The 17,154-nt window shown below is 33.9% G+C and overlaps 1 protein-coding gene across 1 annotated transcript in view; it reads left to right on the top strand.

Annotated features, from left to right (window-relative positions):
* The window catches only part of LOC144845908 (laminin subunit alpha-like), a 41,576-nt gene that overhangs the window by 18,119 nt on the left and 6,303 nt on the right, over positions 1 to 17,154 (top strand). Inside the window, exons 28-60 of the mRNA XM_078703417.1 lie at positions 34 to 242; positions 725 to 855; positions 1,091 to 1,306; positions 2,214 to 2,354; positions 2,793 to 2,945; positions 3,274 to 3,393; positions 3,662 to 3,742; positions 4,099 to 4,217; positions 4,495 to 4,603; positions 5,089 to 5,190; positions 5,547 to 5,674; positions 5,984 to 6,073; positions 6,305 to 6,519; positions 6,986 to 7,086; positions 7,274 to 7,454; positions 7,791 to 8,068; positions 8,461 to 8,571; positions 8,750 to 8,861; positions 9,262 to 9,420; positions 9,772 to 9,965; positions 10,227 to 10,640; positions 10,900 to 10,990; positions 11,322 to 11,438; positions 11,834 to 12,016; positions 12,438 to 12,592; positions 12,677 to 12,826; positions 13,228 to 13,361; positions 13,733 to 13,880; positions 14,545 to 14,669; positions 14,851 to 15,168; positions 15,582 to 15,689; positions 15,939 to 16,062; positions 16,528 to 16,668. Of these exons, the coding sequence (XP_078559543.1) occupies positions 34 to 242; positions 725 to 855; positions 1,091 to 1,306; positions 2,214 to 2,354; positions 2,793 to 2,945; positions 3,274 to 3,393; positions 3,662 to 3,742; positions 4,099 to 4,217; positions 4,495 to 4,603; positions 5,089 to 5,190; positions 5,547 to 5,674; positions 5,984 to 6,073; positions 6,305 to 6,519; positions 6,986 to 7,086; positions 7,274 to 7,454; positions 7,791 to 8,068; positions 8,461 to 8,571; positions 8,750 to 8,861; positions 9,262 to 9,420; positions 9,772 to 9,965; positions 10,227 to 10,640; positions 10,900 to 10,990; positions 11,322 to 11,438; positions 11,834 to 12,016; positions 12,438 to 12,592; positions 12,677 to 12,826; positions 13,228 to 13,361; positions 13,733 to 13,880; positions 14,545 to 14,669; positions 14,851 to 15,168; positions 15,582 to 15,689; positions 15,939 to 16,062; positions 16,528 to 16,668 (5,158 nt within the window). The remainder of the gene's footprint in view (positions 1 to 33; positions 243 to 724; positions 856 to 1,090; positions 1,307 to 2,213; positions 2,355 to 2,792; positions 2,946 to 3,273; positions 3,394 to 3,661; positions 3,743 to 4,098; positions 4,218 to 4,494; positions 4,604 to 5,088; positions 5,191 to 5,546; positions 5,675 to 5,983; positions 6,074 to 6,304; positions 6,520 to 6,985; positions 7,087 to 7,273; positions 7,455 to 7,790; positions 8,069 to 8,460; positions 8,572 to 8,749; positions 8,862 to 9,261; positions 9,421 to 9,771; positions 9,966 to 10,226; positions 10,641 to 10,899; positions 10,991 to 11,321; positions 11,439 to 11,833; positions 12,017 to 12,437; positions 12,593 to 12,676; positions 12,827 to 13,227; positions 13,362 to 13,732; positions 13,881 to 14,544; positions 14,670 to 14,850; positions 15,169 to 15,581; positions 15,690 to 15,938; positions 16,063 to 16,527; positions 16,669 to 17,154) is intronic.

The following is a 17,154-nucleotide window of genomic DNA, read 5'->3' as shown; positions in this document are numbered from 1 at the left end:
TGAATAGTTTATTGGTTTAATTATTTTTTTTAGCCCTTCAACAACTGGATTTTGCCGTGACTCTGTCTTCTCGCTTACAACTGACTACAACAATGGAGCATTATCATGTGACTGTAATATTGATGGTTCACTCAACTATTATTGTGAAGAACTTGGTGGTCAGTGTCCATGTCGTGACCATGTCACAGGTCGTCAATGCGAAAGGTGTATGATTGGATTCTATGGATTTCCATTATGTAGAGGTATTCATTAGAAATTGTTTTCATTAAAATAGTTCTTTTCTGTGAATTACTACTATACTTAATTTGTACAGCACTACTGAAATAGATAGTGAAAGCACTATTATGCTTTTTTGCTTGTCATAAAATGTACGGCCTTGCCATGTTGAAACACCGGTTCTTGTCAGATCACCGAAGTTAAGCAACGTTGAGCCTGGTTAGAGCTTGGACAGGAGACCATCTGGGAATATTGGGTGCTGTATATGGAGCTGTGGTCCCATTAGGCATTTGAAATCAGCACTACTGACTCTTATGGCAGCCCCTGCATTCAGTATTTACTAATAACTTTCCTCTCGTAAAAATGGGCACTGGTCGAGCGACAACCTTAATCAGTGATAGCACCAACCAGTCCTTGCTTAGTTTCATTAACACATACTGTATATTTGTTTTTATATATGTATAACCCTACACATATACAAAAATAACCACTTAAAATGTCTTTACAGAATGTAGATGCTTGTCTGGTGTGTGTAATGAAGAAACTGGTCAATGCACGTGTCCACCAAATGTGTCCGGAGAGTACTGTGACAGATGTCTTGATAATCATTATGGATATGATCCTATTGCTGGATGTGTAGTAAGTCATTTAATTAGGTGACTTGAGTTCAGTCTTGTCTTTAGTCTTGTACATTACAGATCTTTCTCTATCTCAATTGGTAAATGGTACGATGGTAATAAAAACTCTACTTATGTCACCAGTTTATGGGTTTGTTTGACCGATAATAAATAATAGAGATGTTAAACCAGAACCCTTTAAGGAATTAGTCTTTTACCATGTACAATTTCTATTTTATAAAATCATCATTTTTCAGCCATGTGATTGTGATGAAAGAGGCACTATTGGTAGCGATCTAGGCTGTGATGCCAACACAGGACAGTGCCGTTGCCAAGCAGATGTAGCGGGTCGTCGGTGTGAAGCTTGTAACCCTGGTTTCCATTCATATCCATTCTGTAGTGATTGTAACTGTGATTTGTCGGGAACTCTACCTGGTATATGTAACCAAACAAATGCTGAATGTTTGTGCAAGGTACTGCTATATCTACTATATGCTTTTTATAATTATTATTCTAAAGTATTTCGAAAGTATATATTTCTTAATTGTGGTAATAATAGATAGATATTTTAGAGTTTTATCTAAATCTATTAGGAATTCATGTTTTTAATGTGTGTAATTAATTTTATGTAAGTATTTCTATGTGGAGAGCCTCTCGGCGTTTATTTTTATTTATAGCCTTTAGGTGATCCTGCCTCATTTGTACTGTTTTTATGTCTTACTTTGTACTGTATTTGAAATTTGGCAAAATAAATAATATGTGATATATGGCATATGGTAAGGAATCGTGTAAAAGGGGTTCATACCTATCTGTGCCGTATTGTATCATTAGATGACTGTCTCATTACCTTGTCCTTCAGATGGGAAATAAAACGGTTGGTCCATATACATACAGTGCACATCTGTTTTATAAGAATAGAGAATTATCTTCGGATGGCTTCTGTGGAGTTTTTAGTTACTATAATTGTGTTGATATTGTGGAACGTAATATTATTTTTTTATTTATCTCTTTCTTTCTGTGCTCTGTATGTTCTGGGTTGACCAACTAGCATAGGTGTTTCCTTGCCCCCCTTTTATAATTGTTTTGTCTTCTTTGTATTGTATATGGCAGAAAATTGAATAAATAAATAAAAAATAAAGATATAAGTTTGCGGTACACCACATATGTTAGTTCTGAAAAGAACTGTTGAGTTTCTCGATCAAATTCAATCATTCTCACTCTTGAGGACGATCAAAGCATATTGATCGAAACGTCGAGAAACTCAACAGTTCTTTTCAGAAGTAACATACATGGTGTACCTTCAAACAGTATACTATAATTGTATTATGACATATATTATTTACTCTATGCCCATCTTAATAACCTTATTTGGTTTTGTAGGAAAATGTTGAAGGAGATTATTGCAATCGGTGTAAGCCTGGTACCTTCTCGCTTGAAGACCGTAACCCAAAAGGTTGTACATCTTGCTTCTGCTTCGGAGTCACAACAGACTGTGTTATTGCACCCGTCAGCAGGGGCCAAGTGAGTATCAAGTCTACTTGACATTATATTATAATATTTATATATTAATAGTAATATTAATATTTATAATATTAGGCATATTGCCTTCCTAAGTAAAAATTAAAAACCAGTTTTATTTTTCAGAATCTAAGAAATGCATTTTGTTTTATCCGTTATGAGCCGGAGCGCTATTTTTTGTGCCTTTATATTATTTATTATGCTCATTTTGAGTAATAACTTATTATGGGCATGGTCCTTTGGGGGAGTGGAGTTTAGTAGACAAAGAGTCATTAACTTTATAACTGTATGGTAATCCACATTATGTTTTAGCATCCTGTTTGAGCAATGAATTTTGGGAGGGAAAAATGTGGAGAAAATACAAGTATGATATGTTTAAGTATGCCTTTGTACTTGCTTCTGTACGATTTTACATCTATTACCTTGTATTTTAAATTGTAGGTCAACACAATGGAAGGTTGGAATGTGACCAACATTAGAGATCCTCAAATTAGTTTAGCAGGTAACCAAATGAATGTCTACATTGAAGGAAGTAGCATCAACCCTCAATCCACAGTTTACTGGGTTGCTCCCAATGAATATTTAGGAGATAAGGTATGTTGATTTTTTTTTTTTTTTCAGCTATTTTTAAATTGAGCTATAATTAAGTATTCTTTGGTCCTTAATTAAGCCACAGGGTTCCATCATATTTCAAATTCTTTTTATATTTTCTTCAGTAACCTATGTCGAAAGCTTGGTCAGAGGAACCATATTTTAGGCTGCAAAATAAAATGCTCAAATAAACTCTTAAATCATCAAGAGTGAAATTTGGTTACATAGACATTTAGGCCAATGTTAAGCAATGTTGAACACACAACATACAATTCCACACACAACCAAAAAAAAGCTGTTGTTTTTCATAGCTATTTTTTTTTTTTTGTAGATTGGTTCTTATGGTGGTAAACTTCGCTATCGTGTGGAAAATAGCATAGAGGCTGTACGAGGTGATGCTTCTGGCGCACAACCCGCTTTACCATTGATACGAGCAGATGTTATCTTGTCTGTGAGTTTTATGGTTCATTAAAAGCAGTTTGGTTTGGTTGCAAATGCACATTTGATATTCTCTAAATTCGGCTGTTGTAGGCTACATTATGAGAGTCTGATTTATTTGTACACTTTTTGCATAATAAATATGCATTTATTACTATTAAAGGTATTGCCATCTTGATGCAAGTGTCTTGGGCCTTCCACTCAAGCTTGGTGTTCTAAGACAAATGAATATCAATATGATGAGTGTGCAACTCTTTTCTCTATTATTAACAATCTTTTAGGGCAATGGACTTAACTTGATGTATAATAACATACAGAGACCAGTTGAAACAGGAGAGCTTGTTGAAGTTGATTTACTTGAGGTATGAATACTTGGCAAGAAAAAATTTGTCCAGAATTAGTGAAATTACCAATGTAATGCTACATTCACACTCAATCCGTTCCGTGAAGATGATGCCATTCAATTCTTTATATGATTTTCCATTATTTAACAAAATGACGCTTTAATGTAGCTTTAAGCAAGAAGAAAGATTTTATGAGGGAGGAGGTGGAGGAAAAATATTTTAAAACCACCCTTCACACTCATGACACATTAGTAATGTATGTATTATAATGTAATGTAATGTGTTCCGTCAATATTGTATGTATTAATAATTCCAATAACTTTAGCACGTGTAGTATGTTTCCTTAACTATCCAATTGTTCTCCCTACATTTAGACAAGTTTCCGAGCATTTAGTGGTGCCACAGTTTCACGACAAACATTAATGACTGTATTGGCCGATATTAGCTCTCTTCAGATCCAAGCACAGTATTTTGACAGAGTAATATATGCAAGGTAATTATGCAGTCAATATAAATTGTAAATAATTGACATACTGCTGCATTTACAGAGTTCCATTACTACTAAGACTGTACAACCTCCATTGATGATCAATTATAATTTCCGAAATTGGCTGAAATGTCCTACTTCATTCCTTCATGTTAGGCTCAAGTTTTCCCCGAGGCGTTTTTACGATTTACCAGAACCATCGTCTACACTTACTAGAGGGTGAGCGAGCGCACTCTCTAGTATCACATGTTTTTATAACATTCATTACATTTGTTTTCATCAGCTTGAGTGATGTTTCCATGGATACTACTGTTAAGGATTTTGATGGCGTTCCAGAGTATAGTGTTGAATTCTGTAATTGCCCTGTAGGGTATGAAGGTCTTTCATGTCAGGTAGGTTTGAAATACTGTAGAAATATTATTTGGAAATGTCATATTTAATGTTTGAAAGCCAGTTACTTGCAACCTACCCCCAGGGTATTGCCATGCCTTTCATACATTTTGTATCTATTGTATTTGTCGAAAATAGTTGTGTACATTTGTGTACATCGATATATGGCCTGATGTGTAGACTCAATTCAAGTGAAATGTTTTAGTCTCAACGATTATAGGCAACGTCTTATATAGTCAAAGATGCTCTTCAGGTGGAATTGCATCCTGAGATTAGTAATAGTAATTAGTACAGTCTTGTTTATTTTTAATTAATTTATATGTAATTTTACTATTATTGACCAGAGATAACGAAATAAAAGATTGAATGAATGAGTCTTTTTATATTTGAAATCTACACAATTGATATTCTATTGGGAAAGTATTCATGAGATATTCCTCTGAAATAGAAGTTATATAAAATAAATGTTATTGATTTTATTTGATAGGACTGTTCTGATGGCTACTATAAATTGAGCAGTGGAGCCTGTGTACCATGTCAATGTAACAACCATGCAATCTCATGTGATCCATTTGATGGTCGATGTTTGGTGAGTTTTTTTTTGGAAATTGTCATGATTAATTTTGCATTTTTTATATTACATAGAAGAATAATAAAGTCATGTGCCACACAGTTTACAAATTATTGATGTAGTGTATAAATTTATGGTAACCAACAAAGAGGAGTTGTTCTCAATGGTGAATAACATCTAGTTCAGGTCAGTTTGTGATGTACCATGTGTTTCTGAAAGGAGATAAAGTATGGTTCAAAATGTCTCAATGCTACAACTGTCTTGCTGAATAATTCTAGACTGACTTCAATTCAAAGATTTGAGTGTATAAATTAAAGGTAATGAATGTAACAAATAGCTTTACATATCTTGTTCTTTTTTATATCCTTTTTCAGTTATGTGACCACAACACAGAAGGCGAACATTGTGAAAAATGTAGTACTGGTTTTTATGGAGATCCAAGATATGGAACGGAATCAGATTGTCAGATATGCCCATGTCCATTTGCTGTTGTTGGTAGCACGTATGTAACAACTTCTTCTCTGCGTACTTAAAAATACATGTTTACATTTTGCATATATGCCTGTAAAGATAAGAAACATTGAATATCCAAGAAACTTGCAAGTCCTTTTTTTGGTGGAGTAGACACTGGCGTCTCCCTTACTTTTTAATGGCAAACAAATACAATTTTCTTGTACTGTCTGCAACCTAGCTTCAGGTTTTTGGCTTTTCAAGTGCACATAACATTCACACTGTCACCTTTGGGAGTAGAAAGCCATTTTCCATGAGCATAGAAACTGTATTTGGTTTTTAAATTATTTCTGATTTTTAGGTTTGCAACAACTTGTCAGCCCCCAGATGCATTTAGTTCCAATTTCAACTGCGACTGTACACTTGGATATACAACCGAAAACTGCAGCGTGTAAGTATTCATCCAGTTTGCCGCACAGATAACATTCTGTAGCATTAGCCAAAGTGATTAGCTTTAGCTACTTATATATACTATAGAAGATAAATGTTGTATGATTTTAAATATTATCCAGGTAGTAGGTGTAAAATAAATCAACTGGACTTATTTAACACCTTAAGATAAGATAAATGTGTAATGTATTCATTTTTTTATTATATTTGTCTGTTACTATTTAATTTGCAGGTGTGAAAATGGATATTACGGCAACCCTGATGAGTTGGGTGGGTTTTGTGAACCATGTTTTTGCAATGGTAACTTAGATCCGAATGCTGTTGGTAATGTATGTAGTGGTTCAACTGGAGCTTGTCTTCTCTGTCTAGAAGGATATGATGGATATAGCTGTGAGCAGTGTGGTAATGGCTATTTTGGAGATGCTGTTGTAAAGAAAAACTGTTCACGTTAGTATTACTATTATCCTTAATTCTAGTTTTAACTGGAAGGGTAACAACCAGGCTTTGTAGTTGATGTAGGTTTCAAAAGTTTTATGTCGCAAATATTTGGTAGTTGGAATGTGATTATATGTAAATACTACTCATCCCACTGTGTACCTTAGATTGGATAAGTGTAAATTATGATGGTATGTATTTGGGTCTCTTCATCAAATTGTACCTATTGCATAAAGCAACCACATGCATCATTTGTGCTATCTAAACCTAACTGTTGTGGGTGTTGAACTTGAAGTGGTTTTGGTTACAATAACTCCCTGCTCTTTAACTGATGATTCTGAAACAAACCAGTTCTTATTATCTTATAGTTTCTAACATTCTTATATCATGTAAGTTTGTTTCTGTAAGATGTGTAATGAAAAATCAATTATTAAAATAACGTTTTCATGCATGCAAAATTTTTTTTTTATAAAATCAGGTTGTAATTGCAACACCTGTGGAACTGAACAGTGTGATAACACAAATGGTATCTGTAACTGCAAACGAAATGTGATTGGAGACACATGTGACCAGTGTAGGGTAAGTGTATCATTGCTGTCTGGACGAGGGCCAGTTATCCTGATGTTCTATTTTTGTCAAGTTAAATTTCAGTTAAATTGCTTATTACAGAAACTACTAAGAGCGATCCTCTGTCCAAAAGAAAAGAAACAAACAATAAAAAAAGTAATGTAATATTTTATGTCAAACAAATACTTTTTTGCCATAGCCCAACACCTGGAATTATGATTCATGCACTGGTTGTGAAACCTGTTCATGTGGAGATGGTTCAGTGACCGAACAGTGTCTACAAACTGATGGCTCATGTATTTGCATGCCTGGTGTGGAAGGTCATAAGTGTGACAGGTGTCAAAGAGGTTACTGGGATTATGGTCCATCAGGCTGTACAAGTAAGTAACAAATGATTTCTGGAATCGCTTAATCAAGGTCTAGCTGAGTGTCCAAGCGTTTAAGGCAGGAGCATCGCAAAGATACAATTGGCACAGGTTCAGTGCACTCCTCTACCATTTTTCTGGTGGTAGAACAAGTCTTAAAGGAATTAAATTTGGAGTTCTTGTATACACATCTGATTTATCTTTTGGAAGAGTATGGGTTACCCAGGTGTACTAGTTCATCTTATAAATTTTTAGAGAAAAAAAAAGTTGTTCCAGTAGGCTTTGTATGTTGTATAGGTCTCTTACAATTTACAGGTTAAAATGAATTGTTAAACTAACCTTTCTTTCTAGAATGTAACTGTCCTGAGCTGTTGGAATGTGAAACCGATTCAGGCAAGTGTATCTGTCCACCAGGAGCCACTGGCAAACGATGTGACCGCTGTGAAGCACGATTTGTTTTCACACCTCAAGGTTGCTTACCATGTGATAGTTGTGTTCACACGCTATTAGATGTATTAGATGTTATGTTGTTTCAAGTTAATAACACAAAACCAGGAGCTGTTTCTATTGGACTGGAAGCCTTTGCAACAATCGATAGACTCAATGATACATTGTACAATGAACTAAAGGTATTATGTCACAATTTGATGACTCTGTAAAAATCGTAGTGTCCCAATATTTTGAATATTATATTCAATATAAGCATATATTTTTAATTAAAATCGCTTCTTGCAAACAATAAATTGGCTGTTATAGTATACCAGTGTAATATATTACCAATATACGTATACTATCATCAAAAGATTCTGTCTCAATTCTTGATAAGAAGCTCCCAGTTCACTCAGTTGTAAATGAGTAGTTGGGGAGGATCAACCAGCAACTACCTGTACAATATATTAAACTATCTGTATAGTTATATTTTTAAAATACCATCACTCAGCTTTTAGTTGTTAGACGTATTGGTGTCATAAGTCATAACTTAGTTCTGAAAGAATTATAATGTTGTGTTCATTTCTTTTAGCCTGGTGTGGCTGATGCAGGGATTGCTTCAACTATTATTTCAACTAGCTTAGCTCCAGTCTATCAACTTTTAGATAATGTAACAGAAAATGCAGACAAAATTGATCAGGATGTAAGTCAAGCTTTTCAATTATTACATTTCAGAATTTTGTTTTTCAAATAATCCATGCATCAGAATAATGATTAATTTTAAACCTCTGGTACATTTGTACAAACAAATTAATGTCATTGTTGGGCTTTGATATCATTGATATTTGATTTTTTTCTTGTATATATTTTATTTTTTAAAGTCTGTAGCAAAAGTGAAATCTGCTTATGAAGGTAAAAATGGAGCTGCAGAGACTTTAGCAGATGCAGTGGAAATAGAAAAGTTCATTAATGATACCTACCAATCCCTTACAGGTTAGTGTTTTACTGGCATATCGATTGAACTTAACAGGTATACTGTTAAAGCAGTGTTGGGCCCAGTTGCGTTCTGGATTGGAGACCGCGTCTGATGCTGCATATACCGGAGATTATGGTGTAATGATAATATCAGACTAGCATGTGATAGGGTTCCATACTGATTGCATCCTTAGGCAAGATGCTTTACTCTCATTGCCTCGTCCTTCGGATGGGATGTAAATCTGTGTACATTGATCACTTGGTACACTATTTGAAAAGAGTAGAGATCGTCTCCCAGTGTGCTGATCTGGTAGGTGCTGCACTGCTGACTGCTGTAGGTTTGTAGAAGGCCTAATCCAAATTTCCTTTTTTTCTTAACGTCATAACAATTTGTATTCGTATTTGTATACATTTTTAGAATTGATAGATAATCAAAAAGCAAAGCAAATTGAAGAAGGAACTGATGATGTACAAAGGAGGCTTGATGAAGCTAGGCTCATTGTGGCAGATTTAGAAACGAGAAATTTTTCTAATTCTGAAGAACTTGCCCATAAAGAAAAATCCACAGCTGAAGAATGTAAGTTGTGTTTCTGCAAAGTTAGCAGAGCTGATCCTGCTAATATGGATCTTGTTATAAGCTGAAATCTACATGACTGTGTACACATTTTCCCTACTGCATTCATCCACACAAGCATGGGAATGTTTATATACAACTTGAACATAATATACAACTTGAACATTATCCGCTATCTTGGATCCAATATAGTGGATAATCCACATCCTTTGTAAGCGAGAACAACATTGGAGTTTTTTTTTCTATGGAATTGAATTATTTATTAAAACTACAAAATAGCCTATTCAAATCTTTCATGATTTTTCATGGTTTTGAGGGACAATACATCTTTACTTTTTTTATTTTAAATTAAAGTATTAGAAGCTGCAAAGAATTTGACTAAGCTGTCTCAGGGACTCCTAGATGAAATTGCTGTTGTGATTGGAAGCACTGATGATGTAATAGCCCAACTACAGGAACTTATTGACCTGAGTGAGCAGGCAGCCAATCTAAGCCTACTTTCAAATCAACTTAATGATGCAAATTCTGTTGCTGCAGCAGCAGTACAGGTATGTAATATACATCTTGTGATATTGCTCTATTTGTGATTTGCGTAAGTGGTGGGTGTAATCTCTACCAACCGATGTCTTTAAGGTTTAGCCATGTCAATTTAGACAGATGGCATGTATTATTAATATTGATTAATATTAATACAAAATACAGAATGTATAAACACAAAATATAGAAATTATTAATCTTGAATATTATCAAGTAATCAAGGCTATTGTCATAGCAGCAGAACCAGTTTTATCATTTTGTTCTCTTTATAGGCTGCCATTGCATCTGCAATTGAATCATTCAATAATGGTACTTCAAACATCATTAAAGGATTTGATCTGCTCAATCTTGCACGTCAGTTCCTCCTGGATGCTAACGATGCATACACTAAACTTGAAACCGATTACACCCGTCTGGATGAAGGCATCAATCGACTTCAACCAGTTGTTACAGCTCTGGCAATAGCGCTGGACAATGTAAGACCTCTAGTTGTTCAGTCTGGTGAACATGCTGACAACCTCACCAGCTATGCGATGGAAATTGTTGAATTGTCTAAAGTCGGCACAGCTTATGCAGAACAAGCTAGAAAGGCTGCAAATGCGTATAAAGATATTATAGAAGCTATCAACAGTGCTAGTGCTGCTGCTGGTACAGCGAATACTGCAGCAGAAACTGCTCTTGAAGATGTAAGTTTGAAGATTTATATCTCAACTTTAGATTCTTTTGCAATTTGTGTACCACTACGTAAAGTGTAAAATTACTATCTTCTATGTAAAGGAGTGGTAACAAATTTTGTATATTACAGTATTACCGATATTGCGATTCTTGAGATGCTTGAGATCCTTCTTTCAAATGTTGAATCTACATAACTTTTCCTCAAATAGTTCACTAGCTATTTGTATTATATTCAATCAAATGAAATTAAAATAAACTTCTTTTTTGTAGACTGAAGGAGTAGTTAAAGCAGCTCAACGATTGCTAAGGAAAGGAGAGAAACAAAAGAAAAACACAGAAGAACTGAAGGAAGAAGTCAATGGTGAGTGCAAGCCAGAGTTACTTGTGTCTTGAACATGTATTATGAAGTTAATTCACAATTAGTGTTTTCCTTGCAGAACATTGTTATAACGTTTAGTTCCTTAAGAACGAGACAGAATTTTAAAAGTGAGGGTTACTTCAACCAAGGGGTGTACACCGTTTTCTTAATGTGTAGATGCCCTATGCTACCACTGATGGATCTCTTAGCTAATTACATGTGATTTAATTTACTTTTATGTTTTTTGATCGCCAATGTATGTTAGTTCAAATGACAATGTTTTCTAAAAAGTGATTATTGCTTACTAAATAGTATGAATGGTTTTTTTTTTCAGACCTTGCACCAAAGATGGAAGCAACCCGAATAAGTATGGAAGAACTACGCAACACAAATGATGAAACTAGCAATCAGCTGCGTATGATACGAGATGCAATTGCTAATTTACCAACTAGTAAGTCGATCTAAGTTTTAAAACTACCCTTATTTCACAGAAGAGTGTATGTTTAGATTCAACATTCATTTTGAAACCGAGATAAATAAAAGCAGCATACATTAACAATAACTTTAAATGGTAACATTAAATAAGAACTGATTGTGGGATCAGAAAATACCAACCCCTAAACAAAAAAACAAAAACAAAAAAGCAACTGCATGACAAATCATTAGCTAATGGTAGATCTATAAATGAATCTGAATGAGTTATATATAGCCTTGTCTAATCTAATGTACATGCTATAGTAATGTGAAATTACTGTTGATCATAATGAAGACATGATACCTTGTGCTTTAAACCTTCATTGGTACTATTTCAAACTGTATTTAAATTCATTGTTTTCGTAATTTTAGTTGATTCAAATGCAGCGTCAGAGGCTGTTACTACTGCAATGCAAGCAAACGACATTGCAAGTGAAACCAAGCAGTTGGTGGAGATGCTGCAAGGAGAGCTTGGAGAATATTCTGATAGATTGGCTAGCATAGATGGAGACGTAACGGCTGCAAATGACGCATTAAAACAAGCAGAAGACAAATGTAAGTCAATTGTTACCTATCACAAAACATGCATTCAAATAAAACAATAGAGATGAGCATTATGTAGAATTCAATGTTATGAAGCATGCTTTAAGTGTTTATTATTTGTTAAAGGGACACCTTGGAGATGCAACAAAGTATCCTCTTAAAGGAGGTGTCCTCTGAATAGGGATTCTTTCTTTTTATTTCAATAAACAAGTTCACATGATAAAATCCATATTATTTCCAGTCATACATGTTTTTCTTTTTCATAAGCTTTATAAGTAAATTGCAAAAGAATTTCATAGTGTCAAAACATATATTTCCTCCTGTTCCTTTTACGATAAAATGTCTCCTGAATAGGGATGTCCCAAAAAATGATAGCCTATCCTACTTTCAATTTTCTTACTGATAAAGGATCTGTTTCAATTATTTATTGCAGTGGAGTCTTCAAGGGTACAAATATCAGCTGCAAGAGACCTTATACAGAGTATTCAGACTACTGCTGATGAAGTTGATGCTGGAAAGGAAGGTATTGAACTTGACATAAGTGATATCAAACGACTTGTGGAGCAGGCCAGAGGAGCTGCAGATCAGGTAAGAATGAATCTTGTATAGTAGGCCTAGCTGAAAATGCCAATCAACTGAAGAAAATACTTTAAAATTCTTCTTTTTTTTTAGATCAAATTAGCAGTGGCATTCTCAGATGAAGGTTCATATGTGAAAGCTAGATCATTGCCAGCAAGTGACACTACTTACACCAAGACCATCTTCAACATCAACAATGCAACCGATGGTCTTCTCTTCTTCAATGGAGGCCCAACTAAACAGGTCAGTTTCTCTTGTCCAATTTCCTTTAAATAAATAAAGCCAACACATGTGTAATTCCATATGTCAAAGATCAATATAGTTTTTTTTCTTATTATTGAATTGCTTGGTATTGGATGTTAACATTGTCTATAAAATTCTTTGTGTCTTGTCATATCCTTTGGAAGCCATACACTAGTGTAAATTTTCTATCTATCCAGTACATTGACACCATTCTCATCTCCCAACATGTACTATAATGTTTAAAATTCATATTATGAGCAATTGATGTACAATGTACTTCAATACCCCATAAAAACCATGTTGGTTGTGAACTCATGCCTCAAGCAGCTATGGATTGGAATGTCTGAACCACTTGACCTTTGATTGATTTAACATTTTTTAATTGGATGTATCTTTTACAGGATGACTTTGTAGCAAGTGAAATTGTGGATGGACGTCTAAATGTTATCTATCGTTTGGGCGAGGATGAACCTACTCGATTGATTTCAAACAGGAATGTTAATGATGAATTCTGGCATGAAGTCACTGTCACCAGGTATATTTTATATTATTTATACATACTGGTCTGAAGTGAAGTCATGCAAAATGATGACATTTTTGTTTTTGTTTTGTTTTTTGTGTAATTTAGCTCTGTGTAGATGAGTATCTATAATGTTATGTACAGTATACCAATCAAAAAGGGTTGGCTAATCTAATAATAATGTATAGTTTTCTATATACTGTTATTTATCGTGAGTAGTGTACATGCCTTAATGCATTTTTAGATGTTGACATTTTCACTGCATTATCTCAAATAATACAGTAATAATATACCATAACATTCCATCGCTAATTAAACAAAGCAACAAATCATCTTATTAATTTTCTAATGTCATATACATGTTTATTTGTTGTACAATTTTACAGATTGGCAAGTGCAGCTTCACTGAAGATTAGTACGCCTGATCAAGAGGATGACGTTGTTGAACAGCAATCAAATTCAATCGCAGCTATTTTACATCTTAGCCCAGATGCATCATTTTTCCTTGGAGGCGTTCCAAATGAATTTGAAGGAGTAAGTATTAATTGTGTTTTCTTGCATCATTAAAAAGACCATGTTGTCACCTGTATTAAGTATAAAATCTACCAAAATAATATTGCAAAACTATTGTCTCAATTTTCAGTCGCATCGGCAGCAGGGAGAGACAATTGAGATTGTCATAGCTGTAGACACATAACCGTTCTAATAGCGAGCTTAAGTTTAGTGAGAAACTAGAACCTACAGATATTGTTGTTAATTATCACCTGCAGGGCCATTGCCAGCATGAGGCTGATGAGGCACTCACCTAGTCTGCAGTTTTGAGGCGCTCGCCTCGTCTGCAATTTTAGATTTTTACCACCCACACCAATTTCCCAGCACAAACTAAAATGTTTTATATTAATTATTATATTTATAGCATCTTTGTCTCGTTTGTTTTTAACTGCTCGCCTTGACCTGAATACAGCAAAATGAAGGAATCTAGTTAGAAATTACATTCCAATGTTCAAGTGCACAATACATAACATGATGTAACTGGTTCATAGACTCTTTATCGTCACATATTAAAAGCTTCCTAATAAAGATATATTTTCAAATGAGAAATAAGCAAAAAAGCTAAATCAAAATGAACAGCTAGACAAAAATGATATATTCTTCTATTTTGTACTGCCTATGACTACATGTTATGTTTATGTAATAGATACCTGATGGCGTAGTTGCTGCCTCATATCGTGGTACAGTACAGGGAATGCACTTTGATAACCATGTCATTGGATTATGGAACTTTGAAGAGTATACAGGAATCCAAGCAACTAGTCAAGCAGTGTTAGTATTTATTTAATTCATGATTTATTCAAGGATTTTTTTGGAGGTTATTGGTAGCGGTTATACGCAGTTGTACATAGTGATAAGGTTAACTAACCTTAATTAATTACTTTGGTATTAGTTCTACTGAAATTTTGTTTTTCTATTTTATGTATTTGGTTTGTTTTTGTTGATATTTTAGTACCAGTGAAGATCAGTCAAACATAGGTCAGTTTGATGGTGAAGCATATCTCCTACTTGACACACTAACACTCTCTACAAATAAAAATACTGTTGTGGAACTTGCATTCAAGTCAATTGCTGCCAATGGTCTACTGTTCTATTCTGGCGATGAGCAGAACTTCCTATCATTGTCCCTCAGGAACGGACATCTTGTGATGAACTTCAAGAATGGTGATGATGTATCACTGGAGATAGAAAGTAAAGAAGCCTACAATGATGATCAGTTTTACAAAGTTATATTTGGAAGAAATGGACTAAAAGGAAATCTTGAAATTAAGTATGTTGTTATTTATATAATACAAAAATCTGTTACTGTATTCAAAAGCACAATTTTATGAGTCATTCTCAAAGTTGTTGATTAAGAAGCTTGGTTCCTAATCTTGGGGTCCTGGTTTCAACTCCCATCAGATGACAATTCTGCTCCTAAAGACTTGGTTTGTAAACAGGATTGCCACCTATATATTAATATATATTGTATATAATAAATTCACTTATGGATACCCTTGGCAATTTGCAATATTATTCGTCGGAGAGGTAGAAGTTGAAACTATTGGAGGAGTGATTGCTGTCAACCATTTCCAGTTGAATCACACAAATGTTCTATTTAAGAATTAATATAGTTTTATTTGTACATAAATTGTTTGCTAACATCACCATATCGATCATTGCAATGATTATAATTTAATGTAGTGATGAACGTATATTAGTAACTGCACAAGGAACATTACCAGATGATACAGAAACAGAAGCACTTATTCAAATTGGTGGCCTACTCGATCCAACAAAGTTTCCACACAGGTAATTATTATGTGCTAACCTGAAAAGACATTTAACAGCCAGAGAGGCAATAAGTATGTGTTCAGACTTGATAATGCTTATGATTTGATTTTGTGAACATCTGCTATTCTTTACCTTTTATATACTCGATAAAAGGTCTAGAAAGCGTGCTATAGTATTTAGATGATTTTATCATCGTAAATTTACCATGTTAAAATAGGATTAAAGGAGATGTAACAATGTATCTTTTTTATCTATCTTTTTGAATAGCAATGTAGTGAACAGTAAAGGATTCTTGGGTTGTCTTAGTGATGTAAGTATATCTGGAGTCACAAAGAAATTACAAGATTATACTGGTTTATCGGAAGGATTCTTCTTTGGCTGCCAGCACAGGGTGAGTATTCTAGTGAATATATAATCTTTGCAGGGTAATAGTAGGTTGGTTACCCACACTTGTGCCTTCTATTCATTTTAAATTAAGGCTAAGCCTACCATCTACTCTTTTCATAACCTCTACTACCAATATTACCTACCTTAACTTAGTGTAGATAGGACTACAGTACATTTCTATGAGAGGTAAACCACTTGCCAATGTTCAAATAATGGATCTTGTACACTACATTCTGTATCTTGATTTGAACGTGTAGTTTTATAGATTATACTCGTTTATGTATCTGGTACCCATACCTTTTTACATTATTATGTGTAGAATATTAATTTGTATTTTAAAGTAAGTTATAATTTGTAGATCACATAAGTATATACATCTGTGTGGTCTTATATACATACTAATTTTTCTCATTTTTCATTTTCCTATATACGATATGTGTAGATATTTTTAATAATTTCGTTTTTGTAGGATGTTCGAATGATGAATTTACAAAGTCCAGGCTTTGTCAAGATGTCGGATGTTACATTAGGATTAGAATTCAGAATGGTAGTCAGTTTCCGCACTCTTGAAAGTGCTGGAGTCATATTTGAAGTCAAAGAGAATTCAAAGGTATACATTAAAACAAGTCAAAATAACTAAATATTTCTTTTTTTTAACATACTACATACTATTTTTTAGGGTAATTAAAACCCAAATGCTTGTTTGTATCAAAAAAAATATATAAATAACCAAAAACTAGAATAATCGGAGATTACATACCTCCAAATTTAAAAAATGCTTAAGACTCGTTTTTAAATTGCCTCCAAATTTAATGGAGTCATTGTAGTATACAATACCTTTCAGTGGTTTAAATTTGCTAAAAATTTGTATAAAGTTAGTAAAATATCAAACTGTAATGCACTTTTCCGTAACCATATATCTATATGTAGTTTAAATGTAGATAAAGATCTGTCTTTGAGTTTTGAGGCTATCCTGCTAATAGACTACACATATTATACTCGCACACAAATATTATAGACAAAAATTAAGGAGGTAATAAATAAGTCTTTTTTACACAATCAAATTGATCAATTTGTCAACATTTGTATTTGCTAC

Source organism: Antedon bifida, chromosome 6 (assembly GCF_963402885.1).
Source record: "Antedon bifida chromosome 6, ecAntBifi1.1, whole genome shotgun sequence".
In the NCBI taxonomy this organism is placed as follows: domain Eukaryota; kingdom Metazoa; phylum Echinodermata; class Crinoidea; order Comatulida; family Antedonidae; genus Antedon; species Antedon bifida.
Note: the sequence above shows the minus strand (reverse complement) of the source record. Positions and strands in the feature narration are given on the sequence as shown.